Below are 23,339 nucleotides of genomic sequence, written 5' to 3'. Positions count from 1 at the left end.
TAAGTCACAGGGTCGGCCCCTGAATTTTTAAAAAATACTTTTTAGATGACAATTTTAATTTTAACCAGTAGGCTACACCTTAGATGTTGCAAAACTAGGAAAGGCAGACACTACATGCCAGAGCATCACGGAAGCAGCTGTGTGATCAATGAGGAGTCTTTAGTATCTGTACTTCTTTGCTTACCCTACACTTCAACTCTTCTGTTCTTTTAACCCTTTCTCTACTTTTCTCTTGACTAGGTCTAAGGTAATCAAAGGCACTGATTAGACATACTAATATCAAGGAAAGATTAAGAGACTGCTAAACTACTGTTTATTTAACAGCTGTGACCTCTCTCAAGATATATTTGTCAGGCTCCTTTTTTCAGTGTACTTAGAAATCAGTCTGCCAAATTAAATGAAAGCCAACTGAACCAACTGAAAACTCAATTTGGCTTTTTTACCAGGCTTACCCAGGACCACATGGGAACAAGTTTGCTAGTCACACAGGTCTGTTAGGAGACCTTGGGTTTAAAATAAACAGTGACACAAAGAGGAAGGTAGTAAATACAAGAGAGTAACAAAGAGTAAACCTGGAAGTTATTCTGCAAGTCTGGAACTTAAAATTCATTAAAGAGTATTTATAATATATTTATAAGGATGACATTCTTTAAAGAACTTCAGATCCCCCAACTCTGGAAAAATATATACATGTATATTTAATTTGAATCAAATTCATATGCCAAATAAATTGGTTTTAAATGAAGTCATATGACTAAAGTTATGAAATTTCAGGACTTTTACAGCATAGACTCTAATAATGAAATGTTTCTCATAAGTCAAATGTAGAAGTGAAAAAAGAACATGTCTGCAGTTAGTCGTATATCCTAGGGCAAGAAAAGAACTTGTGAAATAAAATACTATAAATGGACCTTTAGAACATCTCAGAACAAACACACTAAGGTTGCAAAAGCTGGCAGTTAACAATCACTTTCTACATATACTCAAAATGAAGAAGCCATATGGAGCTATACAATCTATGCACTACAGAAAAGCTTAAATAGTCTAGATTCCAAGGATAAACATTTAGATAGTCTTATTATAAAATATGAAGTTTTTGGTTTCTCAAATACTTCAGTTGGGATGTTATCCATGAACTTAGAAATTTTTAGCCAATAACAATTAGTCTCAAAACATTGATTAACAAGCATAGTTAAAGGAGTCAAGTCTGTGAAACCTAGCTGATCAATTTTAAGAGCCATTTGTAAATATCAAAGGGCCTGATCATCAAAGAATTCTGTTTTGGAATGGCATAAAATTGAGGAAATGAAAATCCCAAGAAAAATGCTGTTAATGGGGATCATTTCAAGGTTACAGTCTATGAAATCTGAAGACACCAAGAGGCAACTGACATATTAAAAATTTATTAGAAAGAAATAATAAATTTCATGCAGCTTGGTCACAAATTCTCTTCTTCCCAAAAAATGAAATTTGAAATCAGGTTTCTAAGAACATTTGATGTCAATGTAACCTACTAATCTAAATATAGAGCCAACGAGGCACTTCTTAGGAAGACTGAGGTGTGGTTTATTCTGAATTTATATCAGCCACCTAAATAGAAATGCTGTTTTCCTATTTGCAGACATTTTTCAAAACCAGTGAACAAAACATTCTTTTCCCCCTGACTTTACACACCAGTCTGTCACATTAGTTTCCAACTACGTGAAAGCAGTACATCAGAAGGTGACTCAAAATGTGACCTACGTCTACCTGCTTTACTAAGATACTATCTTTGTAGGGTAACTATAACAGAGGAAAAACATACATATATACTATACCTCAAAACTAAGCTATAAAAATTGTTTACCTTTAAAGGTTGAGGTACGTGAGCCCTGAACTCAGTGATATACCTTCTCCTTCTTTTATGTCAAAACTCAACTTCCGAGAATCTCTAAATAGAAACCAAGGAAATACAATAAGGAGAGGAACAACGAGGGCCATCTCCAACATTACTATTTAAGGATTTCAAATGATTAAAAAGATCCTTTAGGTGAAGGGTTACAACACAACAGATCAGCGGCTACTTAGCTTTTCCTTCCTCCTATCTTACAGTCAGCAAAGTAATAAAACAAAATTAACTCTGGGGATATGCAAGAGCACTGGCTTTGGAGTCAGAAGGCCTGAGTCTGAATCTACACTTTGTTGCTTAACAGCTGTGTGACTCAAATGCTCAGAGCCTCAATTTCTCTAGTCTGTAAAAAGGGGAGGGAAACACTTCCTTACAGTTGCTGAAAAGATCAAATGAGATACGTAACATAGGGCCTGACACAATTAAGCTCAGTTTGTGTTTACTATAGGGTCATAGTTTCCAAATTATGCTGTATAAAAACCAACTTTTGGCAGAGTATCTTAACATATACCAAATATATCATCATTATTAAGGTAATATCAAGGCAAACAGAATACTTAAGGCAAATAGTATGCTTAAACTTAGAGCTAGGTATATGAAGTTATTTAGTACATTCCAGTGGATGAGAATCCTGACTTCTGGGATTCAGAACTCCCCCAGGATTTCCTCATACACAACTTTATCACAAGATTTTAATTAAAAATATAATAATCACTGAAAAGGATACTGAAATGGTTCCAAGATATGTACTACTTTAATGATAAAAGCTTCAAGAAACACCTTTAACAGCAATCATAAACTTAGGATAAAAATGTCAACTTCTTACCATGACATTTAAGCCCTCCACTCTGGTTCCCATAAAATTAATCACATCATTTTCCAAATCTGACATATTCTCACTCGCTGACATTGTTACACAAATTGCCTTCTCCCTCCACTTGGAAAATTATCCTCTTATCAGTGACCTAATTTTAAGATTCAGTTTGAGTTAGCTTCAGAAGAATGTACAATACTAGGCTGCTTTTGAGGACTGAAACTGGGTGGCTGGGGGACAGAGGTGGCAGAGAGGCTTTCAATTTATACTCCTGTATATTTTGAATTTTGAACTGTAAAAATGCATTACCTATACAAAGAATAAATTAATTTTAAACGGAAGTCAGTCTAACTACTTCTGCCCCACACCAATCTGACATAATGTCGTAAACTGTTCCATTTACTACATTGCAGCCTATAATGTCTATCAAAGTATAATTTAATTATTTTCATATAACCTGAGATCTTATAGGACAGGATAGTCTTATTTCTGTATCCCAGTACCTACTACTCATAGAAGACAAAGAAAGTTGAATGATCGACATATTGTCACTTTAAATGTTTTCCTGGGCATTCAACCAACTAACTGAGTACATATTTGCAAACTTCATTTTATGTCACACAGTAGTCTGGTGGAAGGAAAAGGATTTGATAAGAGGAAGGTTTGAGTTGACAGCTGTCTCATGAAACATGTCAAATGTATGGACTTATAGATAAGGAAGCTTAAAATCTGATCAAGTCTCAAATTCTAATTTTACCAACGAGAAAAACTGAGGGAAGTTAAATGACTTGACCAAAGAAACCAGCAAAGTGATGGAAAAGCCAGGATTAGACCACAATCCTATAGTGTAGTTCTTACTACACCATGACTTTTCTGGCCTAAAACAATGTCCATACCATGTAATTATTTTCAGATCAAAACTGAAGACTCTTGGTATGATTTGTAACATGCCAAGAGATGATCTGGGAGAGCAGCCTGGACACTGAAATATTGACATTTCTGTGACGTATGCTTGCCATACACACCATCTTATGTTATGTACGGATTGTTCACAAATTACCTGCATACCTCATTTAATCCTCTCAAACTCTCCAAGGTAGGTATTATCCCCATTTTTCATATGGGGAAACAAGAGGCTTAGCTCAAGGTCAAATGCCTTAAGTATGCAGCACAGCTGGATTTCAGCCCAAGCATGTCTGATTCCACCGTCTGTAATGGTCACTCATATGATATGCTAATACATAATTAAATACACTTGATTTTATCAAGAGTGCCCCCCCCCCTTTTGTTTTGTTTTCAAAGCCTAGGTAGACCATATACCAAAGCAAAGGATTTGTTTCGGTTTAACTTATAAAACCATTTAGTAAAAGTGAATTCTAATTCTACTTTAGAAACTGGTTGGTTTTAAACTTTGCTTTGGGTATCCTTCATTCACAGATTAAACAATTTACTTGTGTAAAATGGAGAGGGAGAGTCTAAAACACTAAAAATAACATTTAAAATACACTAGCATTATTTACGACATATTAATCAGTTTCTCTTCTATACATCAATATTCTTTAGTCAAATTTTAATGAAAGCTTTTGAGAGAGGAGGCTTTAAGTAATTTAACATCCAGTCTTCACTTATTTGTCTCACCTACTCTGATTAGTCTAAATTAACAAGATATTTACTAATAGTCAACGTCCCAGGTGAAGACTATTAAAATTAACTCAATCATCTGCAGAGTTTTCACGTAACCATCTTATATAAATGTATAATTTGAAGAATGAGAGTTCATTCATTATAAATGTTAGCTTGGGTACAAAGAAATAAAACTAAATACTCAAATGTGATTTGGGGCTTTAAATTTGAGAGGTAAGCAATCCAGAGCAGAATAGACTAAATTTAATTCATCTGATATAAAAGTGGAAATTATGCATATACTTTTTAGAGATAAAGCAGATAATCAATATACCTTTAAATTACCAGCCAAATTTGAAGTGCATACATTGAAATATATTATGAAAGTTATGTAATGACGGATATGGATAGGAATGATAAATTGGTTATTCTTCCTAAATCTTTATGGAAGAGTCCTGACTTTTGCCCTAAGCAATGCCAGATTAAGAATATAACAAATAATGAGTAATTTGGTATGTTCAAGAATTGCTGTGGGAAAGATCTAAATTATACCAATGACTTAGGTATGCATATCCTTTGTAGATGCAGTAATTCATATTATACCATCTAAAAGGGCAGCCTCAAATCACAAGTGCACTAGTTTAGTACAAAGAAAAACCCAACTTAAAGGATTTATTCCAATTCTGGAATTTTGCTACACATACCCCTTAAATACTATTAACTAGTAAGATTTTTTCTTGAAAATCTGCTCTTTCCATTAATAAGAAACTATGTAGGAAACATCAGCATTCAAGCTACACCTAACCAGACAAATTTGTTTTGATAAAGCCTCTCTTCCTCATACTTAAGTATTTAAAGAGTAATGCAATTAAGAAATAAACAGTATGTGTTCAGAAAAGGAAATGCATACTGGTCTAAAACCCTATTTCATGTCATTTCACGTTACTTTCTTTTGTTTTGGTTACCTGCATCACTCTCTATCCCCCACAACCCTCCAACTTCTGCCATTTTAGGAAAGAAAAGTCAAGATCCTTTTATATCTTGCCCCCTCCCAAATCAACCACTCCTCAGGAAAAAGATTCATTCTGGTTTCTTTATCACCTGATTGGTGAGGCTGCTCTTTGTTCCTGGAGGACACTAGAGAGCATGACTGCTTCCAATCTCTTTGAAAGACTGAACTCCATTCTAAACTAGCAAGTACCAGATCCATAAATCTAGTATCATGTTTTACTATTTCCAAATTAGTGCTATCAGAATTCTCAAAGAATAAATTGGTACTACATTTATTCTCAGGAGGTAGAAAACAAATATACCCCACTATCAGTATTGTAGTGTAAAAAACCACTTCTCAGAAAGGCAATTTTGTTCAAAATATCCTCCTTCCCCTATAAGGAACAAACAATTGTTACTAAAATAGTTACTTAAGGAGTGTGTCTTATCCACACACACAAGTCCTTGGGTTTTCTAAAAAGCTAAGCAATGTTCAGTCTGTATGATTTGGTTCACACAAAATTTTAAACACTGTATGTGTCACTATGAATAAAAATGGCCATACTCCGACTGATACAACTCTTGGTTTAGGGAATTTCAGGCACTTCTGGATCAGTCTTTCTGGAAATCTATGATAATTTCCTTTACTTAGAGCCATGTTCATGACTGATGAGTATTTTAGTAATCAGCATGCACTCCAATGAATATATCAATATCAGTTTTTATACTAAATAATAACATCACCCATACATAGGATGCTATACTTTGATTACAAAATCCTTGGTAAGAGTACCTAGATATTTAGATAGGCGTAAGATGGTATCCAGCGTGTGATGTGAACATCAACTGTAAAGCTAGAAGGGCAAAATTACCTCCACAATTAAATATAAAGAAATGTAAGCTCCCAAGAAAGACACAGATTAAAGTAAGGAGCGTTCATTTTTAAAGACTAAATGCAGTAAGACTTTCAGAGCTCTAAGCAGTATCTATAGATTTTACACCAAAGGTAAGAGTGAGAGTTCTGCCTCCTGACATACATTTACATAATCCTCTCACTTAAATGTTAAGTAAAACCAAAACAAACTCCATAAAAAACGCATCTACATATATGAGATATACATATATATACATTTCATACATATATTATCTCATATATATAATTGTACAAAATTTGTATTTATAGCACATACCAGGACACACCACTTAACATTCACAATTTATGACACTTTATCAGTAGTCATTAGCAAACTACAGAAATAAAATCATTAAGATGTAGAGATATATGCCACTAAGGGATCCTTACAATCAGGTTTTCAACAGTCTTTTGGTTGCAGTTGACAGTTCACAATTGCAGCCATTCATAAGAGTTCCTGGAATGTGGTCTACAGAGTTCACTTTGGTCAGCTATCTACGGAAAACGATCTGTACTGTGTTCCTTTTCCAAAAGGGCCAGTAATATTTTGCTCCTCCCCCCATTTACCAAAAAGACTGTTAAGTGTATAGGTAGTTTAAACAAATTTTGTAACGTTCACTGTACAAGGAGCTACACATTTTTTAATGAACTATATTTTCAATCATTATTATATCCTCCAGATAACACGAAATCAATTTGAAGAAATCTCAACAGCTGACCATAAGCCTTTTAATTAAGAAAGGCTACAGTGGTATATCGTAGGGTCAACAGACAATGTTAACTGAGAACTTTAAGACATTTTCTTTGTACATACAACCATCAGCCCTTTTAAAGGTATAATAATAAGACGTATTAATGGAGTCTGACTCCTTAAAATAAATGGTCTCAAAATGAGCCAGTATAGAGCCTTGTATTAAGATGACAGAACCAAAATCACCAGACAATTTTCAACATATATCAACCTAAACCACCTCAATATTTTTGTTAATCTTCTATTTTCCTTCCTTTTCTCAAATTGACTGTGTTTACTAACATCAACGTTTTGTTTTTAAAAAGCAAACATCTTACTTACGGGTATTTTCTTAGGCTCTGAAATTTGTCAACCTATTCACAAAGTTTAAGTCATAATTACTCAAGACCTCTCACTCTAGTGACTCTAGTGTTTCATTTTACATTTGCATGATGGCAAATAAAACTATGCAGATTTTAATTTAAGAGGGGAACCTAAAATCATCATTTAAAATTATGATTTTGTTAGTACTGTCTCCTCAAAAGCACTCATTCTCAGTAACTTCAACATATGTCTGGAAAAGCTGTGTTATTAATTTCAAGCAAACAACTTTAAAACGCCCTTTTACAAAGGTTTTCCTTTAAAAAAACAAAACTATTCCTATTTAATGGATTTATTCCTTCACCAGGTGTGTTGCTCCAGTGACAAAACAGTCAAATGTGTAAGATTACATCTTGGAAACTAGCGTGTTAAATTAAAAAATCAATGAAAGACTACTAACAAAAATTAGAAATGCACGTTTGATAAGCAATGCAGATTTTAAAAGACTAGGTGGGGGAGAGAAGTGCCACTTTTAAAATAGGACTGCACACACATCAAAACCCCCGCAATGGATTAACCGCTGCAATTGATAAGGACACTGACACAGCAGTATCTGTAGTTCAAACATTGACATGTTTGGAAATAAAGATTCTTGAGATTAGCAACTCTTTTAATAAAGTAAGAGAAGAAAAAAATGCATCTTTGAGGTCATACCCTAAGGAATACATCCCAGAGTTTCCATTTATCAACAGATCTCTGCTTCATGCCGTATCATCATATTAAAGTTCTGGGGAATGTAATTACATGTGCTGTAAACTGAGAGAAGTGTGAAGAAGAGAAAATATATTCTTCATTCACATGTGTGCATGTGTTGGGGGGCTTGGGAAACCAGTCATCATTTCTTGAAGAGCGATGGGGGCAGCCAACAACAGGAACAGAGAGCTAAGTAATCGGTTATTTACCAACCCATCAGAAAAAAACTGGCTTCTGGCGGCTAGGAAAGGGAAGATGCCTGTTGAGTATTACCAAAGGTGAACACGTAAACTCAATCTGCATTTCAGGTGTGCCCCTATGTGTGAAAAGTGAAAAATGGGAGCAAACATAAAGAGAGATTTTTCTGAGTGGCTTGTGGCATCAGTTTCTTTACTTGGTAGTCCCATCCACATAAAATTTCTCAACAACTAGCTGGCTGAGCTCAATTATGGGCACGTGGTATTCTCTAAGAGTTCTCAAATGGAAAAAAGACTCCACACAAGCAAGTCACCTACAAAAAAAGACGAACTTCGAGTTATAAAAAGCAGAGAAGATGAATTTCAGTGATCATTTTTCAAACCAACAGAAGTGTATAACAAAAATACTAGACTACGTAGAAATGAAAAGTTAAAAGAATGTGAAGGAACTCAGAAGAAACAGCGGAAGAAAAAGCTTTAACAGGTCTCAATGTATTCTACATACTAATTATTCTAGAAATCCATAAAACTAGTTCTAATCTTTTAACACATCTAATCAACCTCAAAAAAAGCTCCCAAACAAATGTCTAACAGTAAATTACCTGAAACTTTCTATATAATTTTTAAATGTAATTTTAAAGCTTTGTTCAAGTCAGTAGTTAAAAATTTGCGTTATACATATTATGACAAATTTTCATGTGACATTTCCTCAAAATCACTTAAAATCCTGATTAAACCATAACCAAACATTATCAACTGTTGTAGAACTGGTGTGGCAATCCAACAGTTTTCACTTAAAGCATTAAAAAAAGCATCCCTTAAATAGAGGGAGCCAATTGTTGACACTTACACTCGTACTACAAAATTATTCTAATTTCAAGAACTACAACTTTACTACTGTCAAAGAGTCTCTCACACCTCCTCCCACAGTGAAAAGACTGATGGGAGATAAGAACATCTTTCCAATACTCTCTGCTTTAAACAAAAGTATCCTAAAGATGTCACTGGGAAGCCTCCTGACCTCCCATCCCCTTGCAATAAGAGGCTGGATGAAGATATGACCTTCAAGGCTGGATCTGACATTTTACCATTCTCTCTCCAGCCTTTGCAGATACTAACAAGACTCTGCTGTAAGCGCTCAAGTGCGACTCATACCTAAGAAAGGGACAATCCAGTGGGGCATAACCTACCAGCTACCACTTCTAAATTGAGAGGAGTAAGGTAAAACCCATCTTTTTGAATAAACAATGCTGCATCCCTAACCACTTTACTGCTTTTAAACTGTGACAAGACCAACTCTCTCATTACACACCTCAAGAACTGATAAACCAATTTTACTAAGCACAAACTTTTACATTTAAATATGCTGAGGGCCTCACACTGAAAAAAGAGCTCTTCCAAAGCTGCATCCCCAACTACAACGCCTGGCCAAGCATTCCTATCAAACGTTTGAATAGGTTCCATACCTGTCTTCATCACCATCAACAGGAATAGCTATGCTGAACACAGAGGTGGTGAGGCTGTTCATGGGTGTTAACTGCAAGGGGTTTGCCAGGGCATCTGCAACAGGAGGCTTCACAACAGGCTTAGTTTCAGCAGCGATGGAAAGTGGCGGTTGAGGTAGGGGTTCGGATTTTCTTCTGGTATCGTCAATCTGCCCCACTAGAGGCTGGGTGTGAGTCTGAAACTGGCTTAGGTCAGGCTGTGGTAGACTCGTTGGTGCACTGGCTGTGCCCTGCGCCACGGGCAGCCCCACATGCGGGATGCTGCCGCCGCTCCTGCTGACTGGCGTGTGGCTGCTCAGCTGCTGCGACTGGACCAGAGGCGCGGGGACATTTGGCATAGTAACAGAGGTGGTAGACACACTAGGCACGCTTGGAGCGGGCACGGCTGCAGGCACGTTTGGAACTCCGGGCACCACGGCGAGAGGGCCACTGGGCCCGGCTGGCGGCACCCCGCCGCCGACCATCTGCGGCTGCGGGACGGACAGGGGCGGCCCCGCGCCTCCCACGGCAGCGGGGGGTCCTCCGGCCGGCTGGCCCGGCGCGGCCTGGCCGCCCTGCGAGGGTCCCGGCCCCGGGGCCACGGCGTCCCCGGGCAGGGTGGGCGCGCCCATCACCTGCGCGCCGGCCGAGGCGGCACTCTGGCCCGGGCCCACGGGAAGGCTGGCCGCCGCGGCGGGGCTGGCGCCGGCGGCCGAGGGCTGCGCGGGGCTGGGCGGCTGCAGGCCGACCACGTGCTGCTGCAGGTACTCACTCTGGCCGGAGGGCGCGCCGGGCAGCAGGTGCGGCGGCGGCAGCTGAGGCTGGGGGTACGCGAAGGGCGGCGGCGGCTGCGGGGCAGGAGCGCCGACCGCCAGGCCGGGTTGCGCCAGGGCGACAGGCGGCAGCGGCAGCGCCTGGCCCCCGGGCCCCGGAGGGCCGACGGCGGGCCCGCTGCCCTGGAGCTGGCTGGGCTGCAGGGCGGCCATCAGCGGCGGCGGCCCGGCCGCGGCGCCCGGGAACGGCGGCGGCGGAGCCGAGCCCGGAGCCACAGCCCCACCTACGGGCGGCGGCGGCTGCCCCACGCCAAAGCTCTGCGGCGGGGCCGCGGCGGGCTGGCCCATCCTCTCCGACGGGGGCAGCTGTGACACAGCAGTCAGCGAGCTGTCAGTTCCCGAGTCGGGCCCGTGCGCCCCCTGCATGGAGGCCACCACCACCACCACCGAGCCTCCGGTGGCGCCCAGGCCGCTGTCCCGCTCCGCGGTCTGCTCGAAAGTACTGCTGTGCCGAATGCAGTCCCCGGAGCGGGTCAGGACGCTGCTGTCCGAGTCGCGCTCGTAGTACTCCATGCACGTCCACCGGCCGCGCCGGTACGGCTCCCCGCTGCCGTGGTCCAGCTTGATCACGCGGAAACGGGAGCTGCACGCGGCGGGGGGCGGCGCGGGGGCCGCGGGCCCGGGCGCGGCGGAGGAGCCCGCCGCCGGGGGCGCGCCGGGGGCCGTAGGGGCAGCCGCCGCCGGGGGATGGGCCGGCGCCCCGGCCACGCCGCGGGCCGGGCCGGCTCCTCCTCCGTTGGCGGGCGCAGCCGCGGCGGCCGCCAGCTGCCCGTCCAGGAGGAGGTTCGGGGAGACGGTCCCGGGGGTCTCGGCCTCCCCGACATTGTTGAGCGTCTCTTCGGAGGAGCTGCGCTCGCACACCTCCTCGGGGCCGTAATCCGTGGCCCGGGAAACGTCGAAGATCTCGGAGGAGACGTCCTCCGTGCGCGACTCGTCCGGGTCGTCCAGGCTCTCGGTGTCCTCGGTGATGCTGGTGGCCACCTGGGCCGTGGTGACACTGGTGATCTGGAAGCAGCTCTTCTTCTTGGCCGGCATCTTGGACATGGCGAGGGGCCCGGGGCAGAGGCGCGCCGCTCCTCCGCGGGCCGCCGGAAGCCAGGCGGGGCCGAGCGGGCCCGAAGACAAAGTCCGGTCGGCGCGGGGGCCGGGCCCGCGCGCGCGGTCACGGGCTGCGGGGTGCGCCGGCCGGCCCGTGCGGCATCCTCGTCGCGGCTCCGCGCCGCCGGCTCGCTCGGCGGCGGCTGCTCCTTCCGCGGCGCCTCCGCGGCCGCGGCGCCTCAGCGAGGCCCTCGGCGGCGGCGCGAGCGCGACCCCAGGGGCGGGCGGCGTCCTCCGGCCGTCCCCGGGCCGCCGGGGGCACTCCCCGGCCTCGCGCGGCCCGCAGGCCCGGCGGGGGTGGAGCGGGAGGGCGGCGGCGTGAGGGGCGGCGCCGGCGTCAGCCCGGGCTCGGGACGCTGAGGCGAGCAGGCAGGGCTGCGGGCTCCGGCGGCGCTCAGCCCCGGGCCATGTCGGCCGTCCTGGCGGAAGCCCGCTCCGGGGGAGGGGAACGCCGGCTCGCCCTCCCCTCAGGGAGCCTCCCCGCGGGCGGGCGGGCTTGGCCTCCCCTCGCGGCTCCTGAGTGAGGGGCGACGGCCGGCGGGCCGGCGGGCCGGCGAGCGGAGGCGCTCCGGCGCGTGAGGCGGCTGCTCCGGCTCCCCCTCGGTGCGCCCGGTCCGCAGACCCCGGAGAAACTGAGACTCAAACTGCTGAAGCGGCGGCTGCAGCTCCCGCCCCTCGGCCAAGATGGGGCTGAAATGGCCGCGCCAGGGATGCTGGGAGGAGCAGCAGCGCCGCTGCCGCCGCCGCTGCCGACTAAAATGCCGCCGCTGCCGCAGCCGCCGCCAGCGCCGCAGCCGCCGCCGTTCCGTGACGCACCGGCGTCGTGACGTCACCGCCCCGCCCCCTCTGGTTTCCTGCGGAGTTTCGCGTGGAGGCTGGCGGGGGGAGGCGGTGGGCGGGGCTAGAGGTTAAAAAGGGGGGTGGTTTTTTAATTTAAAAATTTTTAAATTTAAATTTTGCTCTGTGGGTGTTTAAGAGGTGAAGAGCTAAAGACGCAAAGCCCCAGCCTAGGGCAGCTTACGACCACGCCAGTCGGGTGTTTTTCTGCGGTTTGTTCCGAGACACTGGAAGGCTGGAGGTCATGTGCTGTGTCTAATGTTTAGCAAAATCTTAGCGAAACAAGGGCGGTAGGCATGGGGGTTGGGGGGTTTAGATACGAGAAAGAGGGAGACGGCTGGAAGAGCTGAATCACTTAAAAAGTCTTTCCTGAAAAGAAAGGTTGACCGCTGTAGTCAGAGGAGTGAAATGTTGAGAGAAACAGGGATGATTAACCACGAACAGCAAGCCAGATTGAGTCAGAAAAATGATCTCTCAGCCTGAAATTCTGTCTCCAACAATGGCATCAGGAGATGGTTACTTGCCCAGGGTGAGGTCAGTTTAAAAAAAGATTAGAGGTTACCAGTTTAAACTCCTGAGACTGTTTTTACTTTCAGCACGAAATCAGCTTATGAGCTCCATAAATGTAGAACCTACTGCGTTAAATAGTTATATTTCTTTCTTTGTTTATTGTGAAACTCTTGGTCGGAGCCAGAGTTATATGGCTTGGATTGGGCCACGAACAACCAGAACAAGTCAGAAAGCACCCTTTCTTGTCCCACTACAGAGAGCTGCTGTGAAAGTACTGGCGAATTTATCATCTGTTGGCTACTTGCTGACAAAAGAAAATGATCAGGCCATTCTTTTAAACAGTTAAAAAAAATGGGGAAGGCAGCTCTTGAATTTTGACGTGCTAATACATCATTTAGGTAGAATCTAGGAAGTCTTACTGGAAGTCACAATTTCATATCTATTCCAGCCTTAGCAGTCGCATCATGGTGACTGACAAATCAGTTAATCGTTATTCTCGGTTCTCTAATCTTTGAAGACTAGAAATACTTTTTATCCTAAAGGATGTTTTGAGAATTAAAATTTACAGAGAATTTTTTCAGTACTTAGTTGTAAATAATACACAGAGCTGTGTCTTTTAACCTTAGTAGAAACCGCGTCCTCCAAACCCAAGTGACTGAGGTCAGGATGTGAAATAAGACCGCATAATAATACCCCTGTTTCTTAAGGGGGTGGGAGAGAGTAAAGGAACAAAGTGTAACATTATGCTGCTATTGTGGCAGAGAAAGCTAACGGAATGTTTCATTTCTAAGTCTGTCATTTCAGTAATTGTTAGAGACAGTTTTCCATCAATAAGTTAGATCAACTGGTTAAATCCAATAAGAATTTAGGAAAGCTTAATTTAATTTTGGATTGATTTACCAGATTGTTGAAAGTCGTGATCAGTGGGTGATGGTGAGTGTGCGGCTTTTGGAAAAATGACTATTGTATGCCTGCTTGTCCCATTACATTATCTTATTACGTAACCTTCTTGATTACTTGTTATGATACTCTTAAATCACACACTTAAAGGAGAAATCTTAATCTGTAATACAATTTCTGGTTAAAGAACCTTTAGAGGATTTATTGTAAAATGAAAGTGATGATAAAGATAATTTAGAAGAGATCAAGAAGTGGCCTATGTTTCTGGTAAGGATGGAGTTAAAGATATTAAAAGACGTCTTAGCCAAAAATAAGATTTATAAAGTTAAAATGTTTTGTTTACATGTTTAAGGATTTATGCATGTTTAAACTAATAAAATAGTTCTCGAAGTAAATTTTCCAAAAGTTTAAAGGCCCTAGCTTCTTTTATACATTTACTCTTTAAAAATGCAGAGGATTTATCACATAAAACTGCTATGAAGAAGTGATAAGAATTCTGGTTGTTGCAAATAGGTTTGACATCATTTAACAGAGGATAAAAAATCAGGTAACTATCATCAAACTACGAAAAGCTATGTAATTCATGGTTGGTCCACAAAGGATTAAAACCTTTCTCATAACTAATTAAAATGATAAAAAGCAGGATATTCATGCAAATACGCATGCTCCATGCATGGAGACTTGAGAATAATGTGGTAGCCTAACTCACTGGAGCTGGGGAGATTCCTGGAGTCCCAAACCTTGACACTCACATCTTAATGTAGCTATCCTGGTTCCATGTCTGCACCCAGAAACCATGGTGGAAACTGTGGGAATCTTTGATTCCTGTCCCCAGAACCCCCAATTTGGCTATCCTACAGCCGGTACTTCCCTCAAAGACTTAATTTGAAGCAACGTATAGGAAGTACATTTAGGAAGAACAATGCAAAGGGAAAAATGGCTTAGAAACTAAGGACTGTTTTCACTGATGAAAAAAAAACTCAAAACCCAACTACTGCAGCAAGATCTTTTCATCATTTGAGAGCATCATACCCCCAAATTCTACTAGGTTATTATCCAACCTTGTTAGTACCACATGGTAAATTATTTCACACTCACAAGATCCTGGAGTGTAAACTGCAGATACTCAAGAAAACCTGACTTTTTGTTTTTCATTGAGTGCATATTATGTTTAAAATAGTAATGGTATATTAATCTAAACACTCTAGGATAGAGAAAAGAAAATCATACTTTCAGTAAAAACTAAACAACTCCCCAGGCTAAGAGAAGTAACCCTTTAGAATGAATACTCTCAGTCAGTGACATTTATTGAGCACTCCCTGTGTGCATTAGGAATTGGACAGCCTGGATCCCAGCCAACAAGTTTTTCCGGGATTTAGAAATAGCTTATGTTTACTTTCTATGTTTTTATCACCACATTGTTAGAAAATACAAAATGGAGGACTAGTTTTCAGGTTCCAAAAAGCTTTTGCTGGAAAGAAATATTAATTGTTTAAACAAGTAGTACTTGCTTCATTGCTATGATTTTCCTGGTCTTCCATTTCTGGAACAATATCTTATTAATAACCTCTTGCAGTGAGGCCATTGTGTAATATTATCCAAAAAGGAAAAAAATGCAATGAAAGAGGACTAAGGCTAATGAAATTCCATGAATACTTTTATAAAGGAAAACATAATCTGATTGAGATGCACAAACTTTACTTGAGAATGAAGCATGTAAAACTTTCATGTTTAAGAAAAGTTTTATTAGATACTCTTGTAGAGTTTGATATACTGTGAAACAATGACTTTTTTTTAATAGTGAAGATTTCCTTGAGTCCCAAAGACCTTTGAAGTTTGGGCAAAACATGGCAATTTGGTAGAAGAAAAAGGTGCATTTTGAACTAATAATAAATATCCTAGTAAAGCCTATTTTCTTTTCTTATGAAACAATTTAGAATATAAAATGTTAGTTCTGTGGTTCTGAAATCTGGCTTAAAGGCTGTAATATAAGGCAACTTCAATAGAAAATCTGCTAATGCCTGTATTCCTTTTCTTTTTTTCTTACATTATATGTGACCACTTGGGATAAAATTGAAGAAATCTACATTGCCTAATTGGAGAAAACTTGAGATCAAGAATAAGCTTCAGGGGCTGGCTCTGTAGCCAAGTGGTTAAGTTCGCACACTTGGCTTTGGCGGCCCAGGGTTTCACTTGTTGAGATCCTGGGCCCGGACATGGCACCGCTCGTCCGGCCATGCTGAGGCGGTGTCCCACATACCATAACTAGAAGGACCCACAACTAAAAATATATAACTATGTACTGGGGGAATTTGGGGAAAAGAAAAAAAAAAAGGGAAGATTGGCAACAGTTGTTAGCTCAGGTGCCAATCTTTAAAGAAAAAAAAAAGAGTAAGCTCCAGTTTTGCTATAAACTTTTGTGGTTGCTGACAAATCTACTAATCTCTCAGTTTCCCCATTACTGAAAAGAGCAACGTTGTGATGAAGAGATGTTAAACTACCAATCCCGCTGGTCAAGTGGATGGGGAAACATAAGGTGTGGCAGTGTTCTGGCATCTTTGGAAGAAAAGATAGCAACTCAATGTGATACTATTGGCAGTAATATTTTCAGTACCCTTTGTTAATTAAAAAAGAAAGCTCCTAGGTATACATGATTTTAAGAAGAAGCCATAGTCTGTCACAGATGGGTTAGTTATTTATAGACATTTAATGGCATCTCCTTTGGTCAGGTGAATCATCACCATCTATTCTGTGTTTCTTGTATATATGAATTTCGTGTATGCACAGGTGTGATTGTATATCACTTCAAGTGGTAATATACCTGTAATTTTAAGTTGTAACTTTAACACTCACAAAAGAACATTGAAAGACATCGCCAATTTGTAGACTTCTGGGTTGCAGTTCCATATGTATGTTCCTATTATTAGCTTATAAAGTTTTAAAAAATATATTTGAGTGTAGAAACTTATATAAAGTGGCTTTAGACATGAAGGATGTCTAAGTGTTCTTGACTGACAATCTGAATGTCGTTCTAACCTGGCTAATTGTACTACTTTTAATTCATAGGAACCAAAGGTTGAAAGGCACAGATAGAATCTTGACTACTTTGTATTCTCAGTTATGTTTTAATTCCAAAATAACTAGCTCTTTAGTCACTGGAAACAAAACACTTTTAGCATTTAACGTTAGAATACTTGAAATCCTACTTTGACAGCGTTCATACTCATTAAAAGCTCAACCCATGATCCATGTTTGCGCAAGGATTTGGGTGTTACTTAAAATGGCCGTGTAATGAGCTGCTCTCTGCAAATTAATACTCACACCCCTCCCTCATCTGTAACCTGAGGTCTTTGGACAGGAGGGAAGCTAGTAAGAAATAAAGAAATAGGGAGAAAATGCAAAATCAAGGTGAAATGTTAAGCATAGGGTCATTCCAGTTGTGGCCATCAAATCCCTAATGAATAATCATAACGGTATTATTATGACACTCATTTTGTGGCATTTACCTGTTTTTAAACTAAATTGGCCAGATACAAATATATTTTTGTCTTCAAATATTTAGAATATGTTCTCTATCTTCACCCCATTTTTTCTAGATTTTGATACTAATCTTTCTTTTTTGCATATTGCATATGTTTATTCAACAACTGATCTAATTCTAGATTTTTAGTTTATAAATATTTCATTCTTACTTGTTTTATGGATACTCCATCAATACAATGGTTCTACACTCTATGGAATCATAGGGGGGTTGAAAAAAATCAACCCCTCCTACAAAAATGTATATTTTCAAGAAAGATAAATTATGTGGTGATGATTCAGTCACATTATTCAAATGTTCTCCACTGAATTTCTTTAAGCTTAACTACAGTGTTTAAAATAATTTTGCTTATTAATATTTTATTTTGGTGTGAGAAAAAAAATTCTCCTAGCAGGATCAACCTTATGTTTCGAACAAACAGTTCCAAATATCTGCTTGTTCATTCATTCAGCATATATTTAGAAGCCTGCTATGTGCTGGCCTCTTTGCTAGACTTGGGGAAAAGAATTGTAAAATAGACAACAAAAGGAAGCCCTTGTTCTAATAGGTCTTATATTTTAATAGGGGAACAGACACTAAAGAAATAAATGTGATAATTTCAAATATTCCTAAGTATTAAGAAGAAAGAAAACAGCAGGGGAAGGTGGGGGTGAGGGCGCCTCAGGCGTCTGGCAGGTGGGCCTGAGGAAAGCGTCTCTGAGCCAAGGGCAAGCTCCTTGTCAGTAGCCAGTAGCTAAGGCGGAGAGACAAGTGCAGACAGTGGCTCTGTGATAGAGACCCGTGTGTGATGGGGAGGGAGCTGGGGCAGGCCTTGTGGACCTTGTCAGGACTTGGATTGGATTTTAAGTGTGATGGAAAGCCACAGGAGGGTTGTAAGCAGAGGATTAAGGTAGTCTGATTTACAGTTAAAAAGAAACCTTTTTGTTTTCTTAGCCTCTCACAGTTTTGAACATAAGTATGTTTATACAGATCTAAAAAAAAAACTTCTCTTAGATAGTCAAAGATAAGTTTCTCTTTATAGGGCTATAACATTGTGTCTTACTAAAATGGTAGAAATATTTAACAATCAACATGACATTTCTTATACAGAGATTTAATAACTTGGTTGCTGTCAACTGATTAAATACCGGTGTGAGAGAGATCTTTTTCTTCATGAAACCCTAACTAACTTAATGGCAGTGATTTTGTTTACTCAAGAAGAACTTGAAATGCCCCACTTAAAAAAATAAAACAACAACTCTGAACAACAGTGAGAAAGGAGACCGTTTTGTGTCAATGTAATTATTAGATAAGTGTGGTGGAATCACCTGACAAGGAGAGCTAATTTTAGGGAGGCTCAGGGCTGAGCCTCGTTTTTCCAATGAGATAAAAATATTCACAGATAAGTCTAGGGACACTTGGATGCGTTCACTTAGTCATGAAAGATCCACAGAGGAGGGCCCTTGATGGGAGAGGTAGGAGGAGAGGCCATACATTCGATATTGGTGGGTTGCCCTTCTTTTAGAGGTTACTTTTTACTTCCTTGTAAGGTACAGTCCAACAGTGGGTGAGTTTTACTCTATTTCATGGGCTATTTCTTCGTTCACAAGAGAATGCTAAGATAGCACTGTGTAGCGAGGTTACGCTCTGGTGCTCTGGGGGTGACAACTGGCCTGGCTCGTTTTTTTAAGCAGTTCCAGGCTGTGTGTGCGAAGGTTAAACTTGTTCTTACCGTGGTGACTCCAAAGCAGTGCCAGCGTGGCTGAGAGCTTCAGCAGGGACAGATGCACAGGCCATTATCCCTGTCTTTGGAGCACACAAAGTTAGTCTATTTTGCTAGTTGAACATGGAGGAAGAAACACCTACGTATTTTTTTGTACCATAGGCCCCAATGTAAGTGTGAGCGGGCTGGTATAAATTCCAAATGAAAAGGAAAAGGAAGTTTGCTTATCTTATCCAGTACTTTTGAAATATATTACTTATTATTTGATGGAATTTGGTCTTTTCTAAAGTATGATTATACAGCATTAAGATTAAGAAGAGGGTAGCATGCCAAGTTTGTTGTGCAAATTCTTTAAAAGGGATGCATGTGTTCCAGTGTTGCGTTTTTGTTAAATATCATTCTGAAACTCTTCAATTATTTTACAGCTTAGTTATGAAGCTTACGAATATTGATCGTATTACTCGACAAGAGCACCCAGGTATGTGTAGAAAAGTGTTACCCAAACTTCATAGCCCACCTTGTTAATAACCTTTACTTCTAGTCGACTTCTCTTTTCAAAAACCAAAACTGTTTTAAAGATGAACATTTGTCATCCTTTGATGATGTTTTTTAAACGTTACATATGGTGGAATATCAAGTTAAACATTAAACAAAACTGTGCCTCATCTTTGAAAGCAAATTACGTGTATGCATAGGGAACAAATTTTGGGGAAAACGCATCAGAATTTAAGTACTGACTATCTCTGGGTGATGAGACTGTAGGCTTTTTTTGCTTAGTTTTTAAAATATTTTCCAAATTTTCTACAATGGTCACATACGATTTTTATCTGAATGTATTACTTTTATATATAAAAAAATGTACCTACACACACCACCTAAGCCAAGAGTAACTTTGTAAAGATATAACAACAGACGAGACTACATTTTAGTTATTGATAGATGGCAATTGATAATTGCTATCCAAAGATGAATTGCCCCTCAGAAGTAGTGTATATTTGAATGCCATCAAAAGATAATATTAAGAATGATTAACACTTTTTCAGTTGAATCAAATTAATGCAAAAACACTTTAAAGAGTTAACTTATGAAATAAAAAAGGAATTAAGAGGATGTAAGGGAGAGAACATTAAACTATGAGAAGTAGGTTTGAAAGAAAACGGGGTGTCAGGAGACCCTGGTGCAGTCTCTGCAGCATTCTGTCCAGCTGTGGGTCCTTGAACAGGGCGTAACCTCTCTGGGTTTCGTATTCTTTATCTGTAAAGTAAGAGTTTTGGTTCTAAGATTTTATGAATCTAGACTCCCAAAGGACAGATCCAAGTGTGAAGTCTTGATTTTGTGTGCAACACCGAACATATAAATGGGTTCACAAGATGTTTGTGCTGCAGCTTTGAGTACATTCAAATGTGCTAGTTCTTGCCTGATCCCCCAAGGTACCCTCCTGCCTTTGGACCTTTGCACTTACTGTACCTTCTGCTTATTGCCTGAAATGTTTGCTTGTTTAATTCCCTTACCTCCTTCAAGTCTTTGCTCAAATGTCTCCTTTCAGTGAGGCCTGCTCTGACTACACTGTTTAAGACTGCCAGCCTATCCCAGTGCCATCCCTCTTTCCTGCTTTGTTTTTCTCTGTAGCACTTACTGCCTTTTAATATACTATGTTCTTTACTTACCTTCTTTGTTGTCTGTCTTTCCACACTAAAATGGATGGCTCCAAGGAGAGCAAGGGCTTCCATCTGTCTTGTTCTTTCTTGTGTTCCAAAGGTCTATAATAGAACCTGGCACATATTAGAGTCTCAATATTGTATAAATAAATGAATTTCCCATTTTTACAACATCCTACAACATGTTCATTCAGTATTATGAAAGTGAAGCAGTAAACGTGCCTAAAATTGTGGCATGTTGGTACCGTGGGAAATGCCCTGCCCAAAAGGGTACTTTTATAAACCTGCATCTTTAAGAGGAAAAAAAAGAAATCATTTATTAGACAAAGATCTTTTTTAACCTTTCTTTTTTGGGGGGTAGGGGGGGATGATTAGTCCTGAGCTGACATCTGCTGCCAATCCTCCTCTTTTTGCTAAGGAAGACTGGTCCTGAGCTGATATCCGTGCCCATCTTCCTCTGCTTTATATGTGGGACGCCCGCCACAGCATGGCTTGCCATGCAGTGTGTAGGTCTGTGCCCGGGATCTGAACTGGTGAACCCCTGGCCGCTGAAGTGGACCGTGCGAACTTAACCTCTTCGCCTCTGGGCCAGCCCCCAACACTAGCCATTCTTAATCATATTTGATTTAGGGTATGTTAAATATTTTTAGTATTTGGTATAGTATTCTAGTTTAAATAACATTTCCTTTACATAAGAAAATTTAATCAGTAGAGCCACTCCAGGAGTAAAAAGTTCTCATCGTTGAGTTTTTTAAAAGTAGGTCTATAGATATGTCACTATAGTAACAAACTATTGGGAAAAGAAGCTCTATTTTGCATTCATAGTGTCTAAATGCTATGGATTAATGAATACCTAGGCTAAAAAAAATGTCTTTTATAGACTCCTTGGGATTTGTTTTCTTCATCTGTTTGGTTTGGCTGCTCTCATTTACATACTTGTTCTCATTAGGGTTTGAATTTCAGAGCTGGCCTCACTCTGTAATGGGAACAAATGTCTTGCCATGTGATACTAACTTTCCATTACATCCTGAAGCATTTGCAGTCCCAGAGGCAAAGGATTTATGGTTGGTGCATGAGAGATGGAACCACCATGTAAAAGAGGCCAAATTTGAAAACATATTTTTTCTTGGTGCCAATATAGTTTCAAGATAATGAGAACTCAGAATAATCAGCTAATGACCAAAAATGAATCATTATTAAAACACTTTTTTTTGGCATAAAATAACTATTGTTTCTAGTTGGTTGATAATTTTCATAGTAACCATGGCATTTGGCGCATTCTAAACACCTTTCATCAGAAGCCCTCAGACCCCTTTGCAGCAGCTCATTATACTCTGAAAGAGTTCTGAGAATAATACACAAGTTTTGCTGATATTCTGTAGCAGTGTAGAGAGCAGTATGCAGGAAGTACATAAAATACACTACAAGATTTCTCAATAATTCTCCAGCCAAGTAGGAAACTGAGTAGATGCAGCACGAGAAATTCAGAAGTACTGAAAGTCAGTCCCCAAGTTAGTTTGGTCAGAATTTCAAACTTGTTTTATTCTTTAAAAAAAAAAAAAGAATTGTGGAGTGGAGGCTATTTCAATAGCAGGGCCATTATTAACATCCATAAACATAACATGGCACCATATTTACAAGGAATTCTGTATAATTCCCAACTTTTCCTTATTCCTCACTGTGTGCTATGAGATTTTTTGGTGAAAGTCTTATTTTAGTTTCGACTGGAAAGTCGAGGGAACACAGTATAAAGAATAGCAGTCAATAACTGTAAGACTTCATCACGGATCTGTTCATGTCTCTGGCCATACCTTGCATTCATGTAACACTTTATGGTTGTCAAACCCCCGCCATGCATCCTCTCATTTGACCCTTACAACCCTGTATCTGTGTGCCCTTGGACAAGTCACTCAGCCCATGACTGTAGTTCCCATTTGGTAAGCTGCATTTAATAGATGCCCTCCCCTAAATCTATAGGAATGCTTCAGAATTATAATAGAATAGTCCAATACATTATGAACTCTTTAAATGAAAAGTATTTTTATAAATGTAAGATGTCATTCATCTAATTTGGGAAACTGAAACTTAGAGAGACCAAGTGAGACCAAGAGACTAAGTATTTAACCACGTTGGTCCCAAGAAACACACAGAACCAAAGATGAAAAGGTTTGTATTTTGTAGCTCAGATAAAAATCATGAGATTTTATCACAAAGGAGAAAATATTGCCTCTTAAGCAGATAACAGTAGTCTCTAAAAAATATAAACAAATATTCATTCTGAACCATTAGCTCCCTAATTTTATTTAAATGCATCAAACTAAATACTATTTCGTCCATTACTGATCAACAGTCAGCCTACATACGACAACTGATGACAAAACCGATTTGTTTGAAAAGATACCCAATTTGGGGGCAATTAATCCCGTAATTATTATGAATTACATAAACTGAAAGGAGAACTAGGTAATATTTTTGATAGAAATACTATTTTACAAATATATATAACCAGAATAATATTTCATAAGCAATAGTTAAGGTGGTCATCTG

The 23,339-nt window shown here is 40.7% G+C and overlaps 1 protein-coding gene and 1 long non-coding RNA gene across 18 annotated transcripts in view; one reads left to right on the top strand and one right to left on the bottom strand.

Moving 5' to 3' along the window:
- Window positions 1-12,269, bottom strand: part of TSC22D2 (TSC22 domain family member 2) — a 47,553-nt gene extending 35,284 nt beyond the window's left edge. For all 5 annotated transcript variants that reach the window (XR_011527229.1, XR_011527230.1, XM_070576329.1 and 2 more), the window contains exon 1: window positions 9,696-12,269. Coding sequence is in view for 3 of the 5 variants with exons in the window: in XM_070576329.1 (XP_070432430.1) it covers window positions 9,696-11,590 (1,895 nt within the window). In the remaining 2 variants the exon portion in view is untranslated. The remainder of the gene's footprint in view (window positions 1-9,695) is intronic.
- Window positions 12,270-12,500: 231 nt separating this feature from the next.
- LOC103551402 (uncharacterized) overlaps window positions 12,501-23,339 on the top strand; it is a 34,900-nt gene continuing 24,061 nt past the window's right edge. For 3 of the 13 annotated variants that reach the window (XR_011527236.1, XR_011527237.1, XR_545005.2), the window contains exons 1-2: window positions 18,823-18,886; window positions 19,560-19,612. This is a non-coding gene — a long non-coding RNA (uncharacterized lncRNA). Of the gene's footprint in view, window positions 13,016-13,784; window positions 13,925-18,822; window positions 18,979-19,559; window positions 19,613-23,339 lie in introns of those variants that run through there. The other 10 variants (XR_011527241.1, XR_011527238.1, XR_011527240.1 and 7 more) reach the window with 8 other exon arrangements.

This window comes from Equus przewalskii, chromosome 15, assembly GCF_037783145.1.
Source record: "Equus przewalskii isolate Varuska chromosome 15, EquPr2, whole genome shotgun sequence".
Lineage (NCBI taxonomy): Eukaryota > Metazoa > Chordata > Mammalia > Perissodactyla > Equidae > Equus > Equus przewalskii.
The sequence above is the reverse complement of the archived record's forward strand: the minus strand, read 5'-3'. Positions and strand labels throughout refer to the sequence as shown.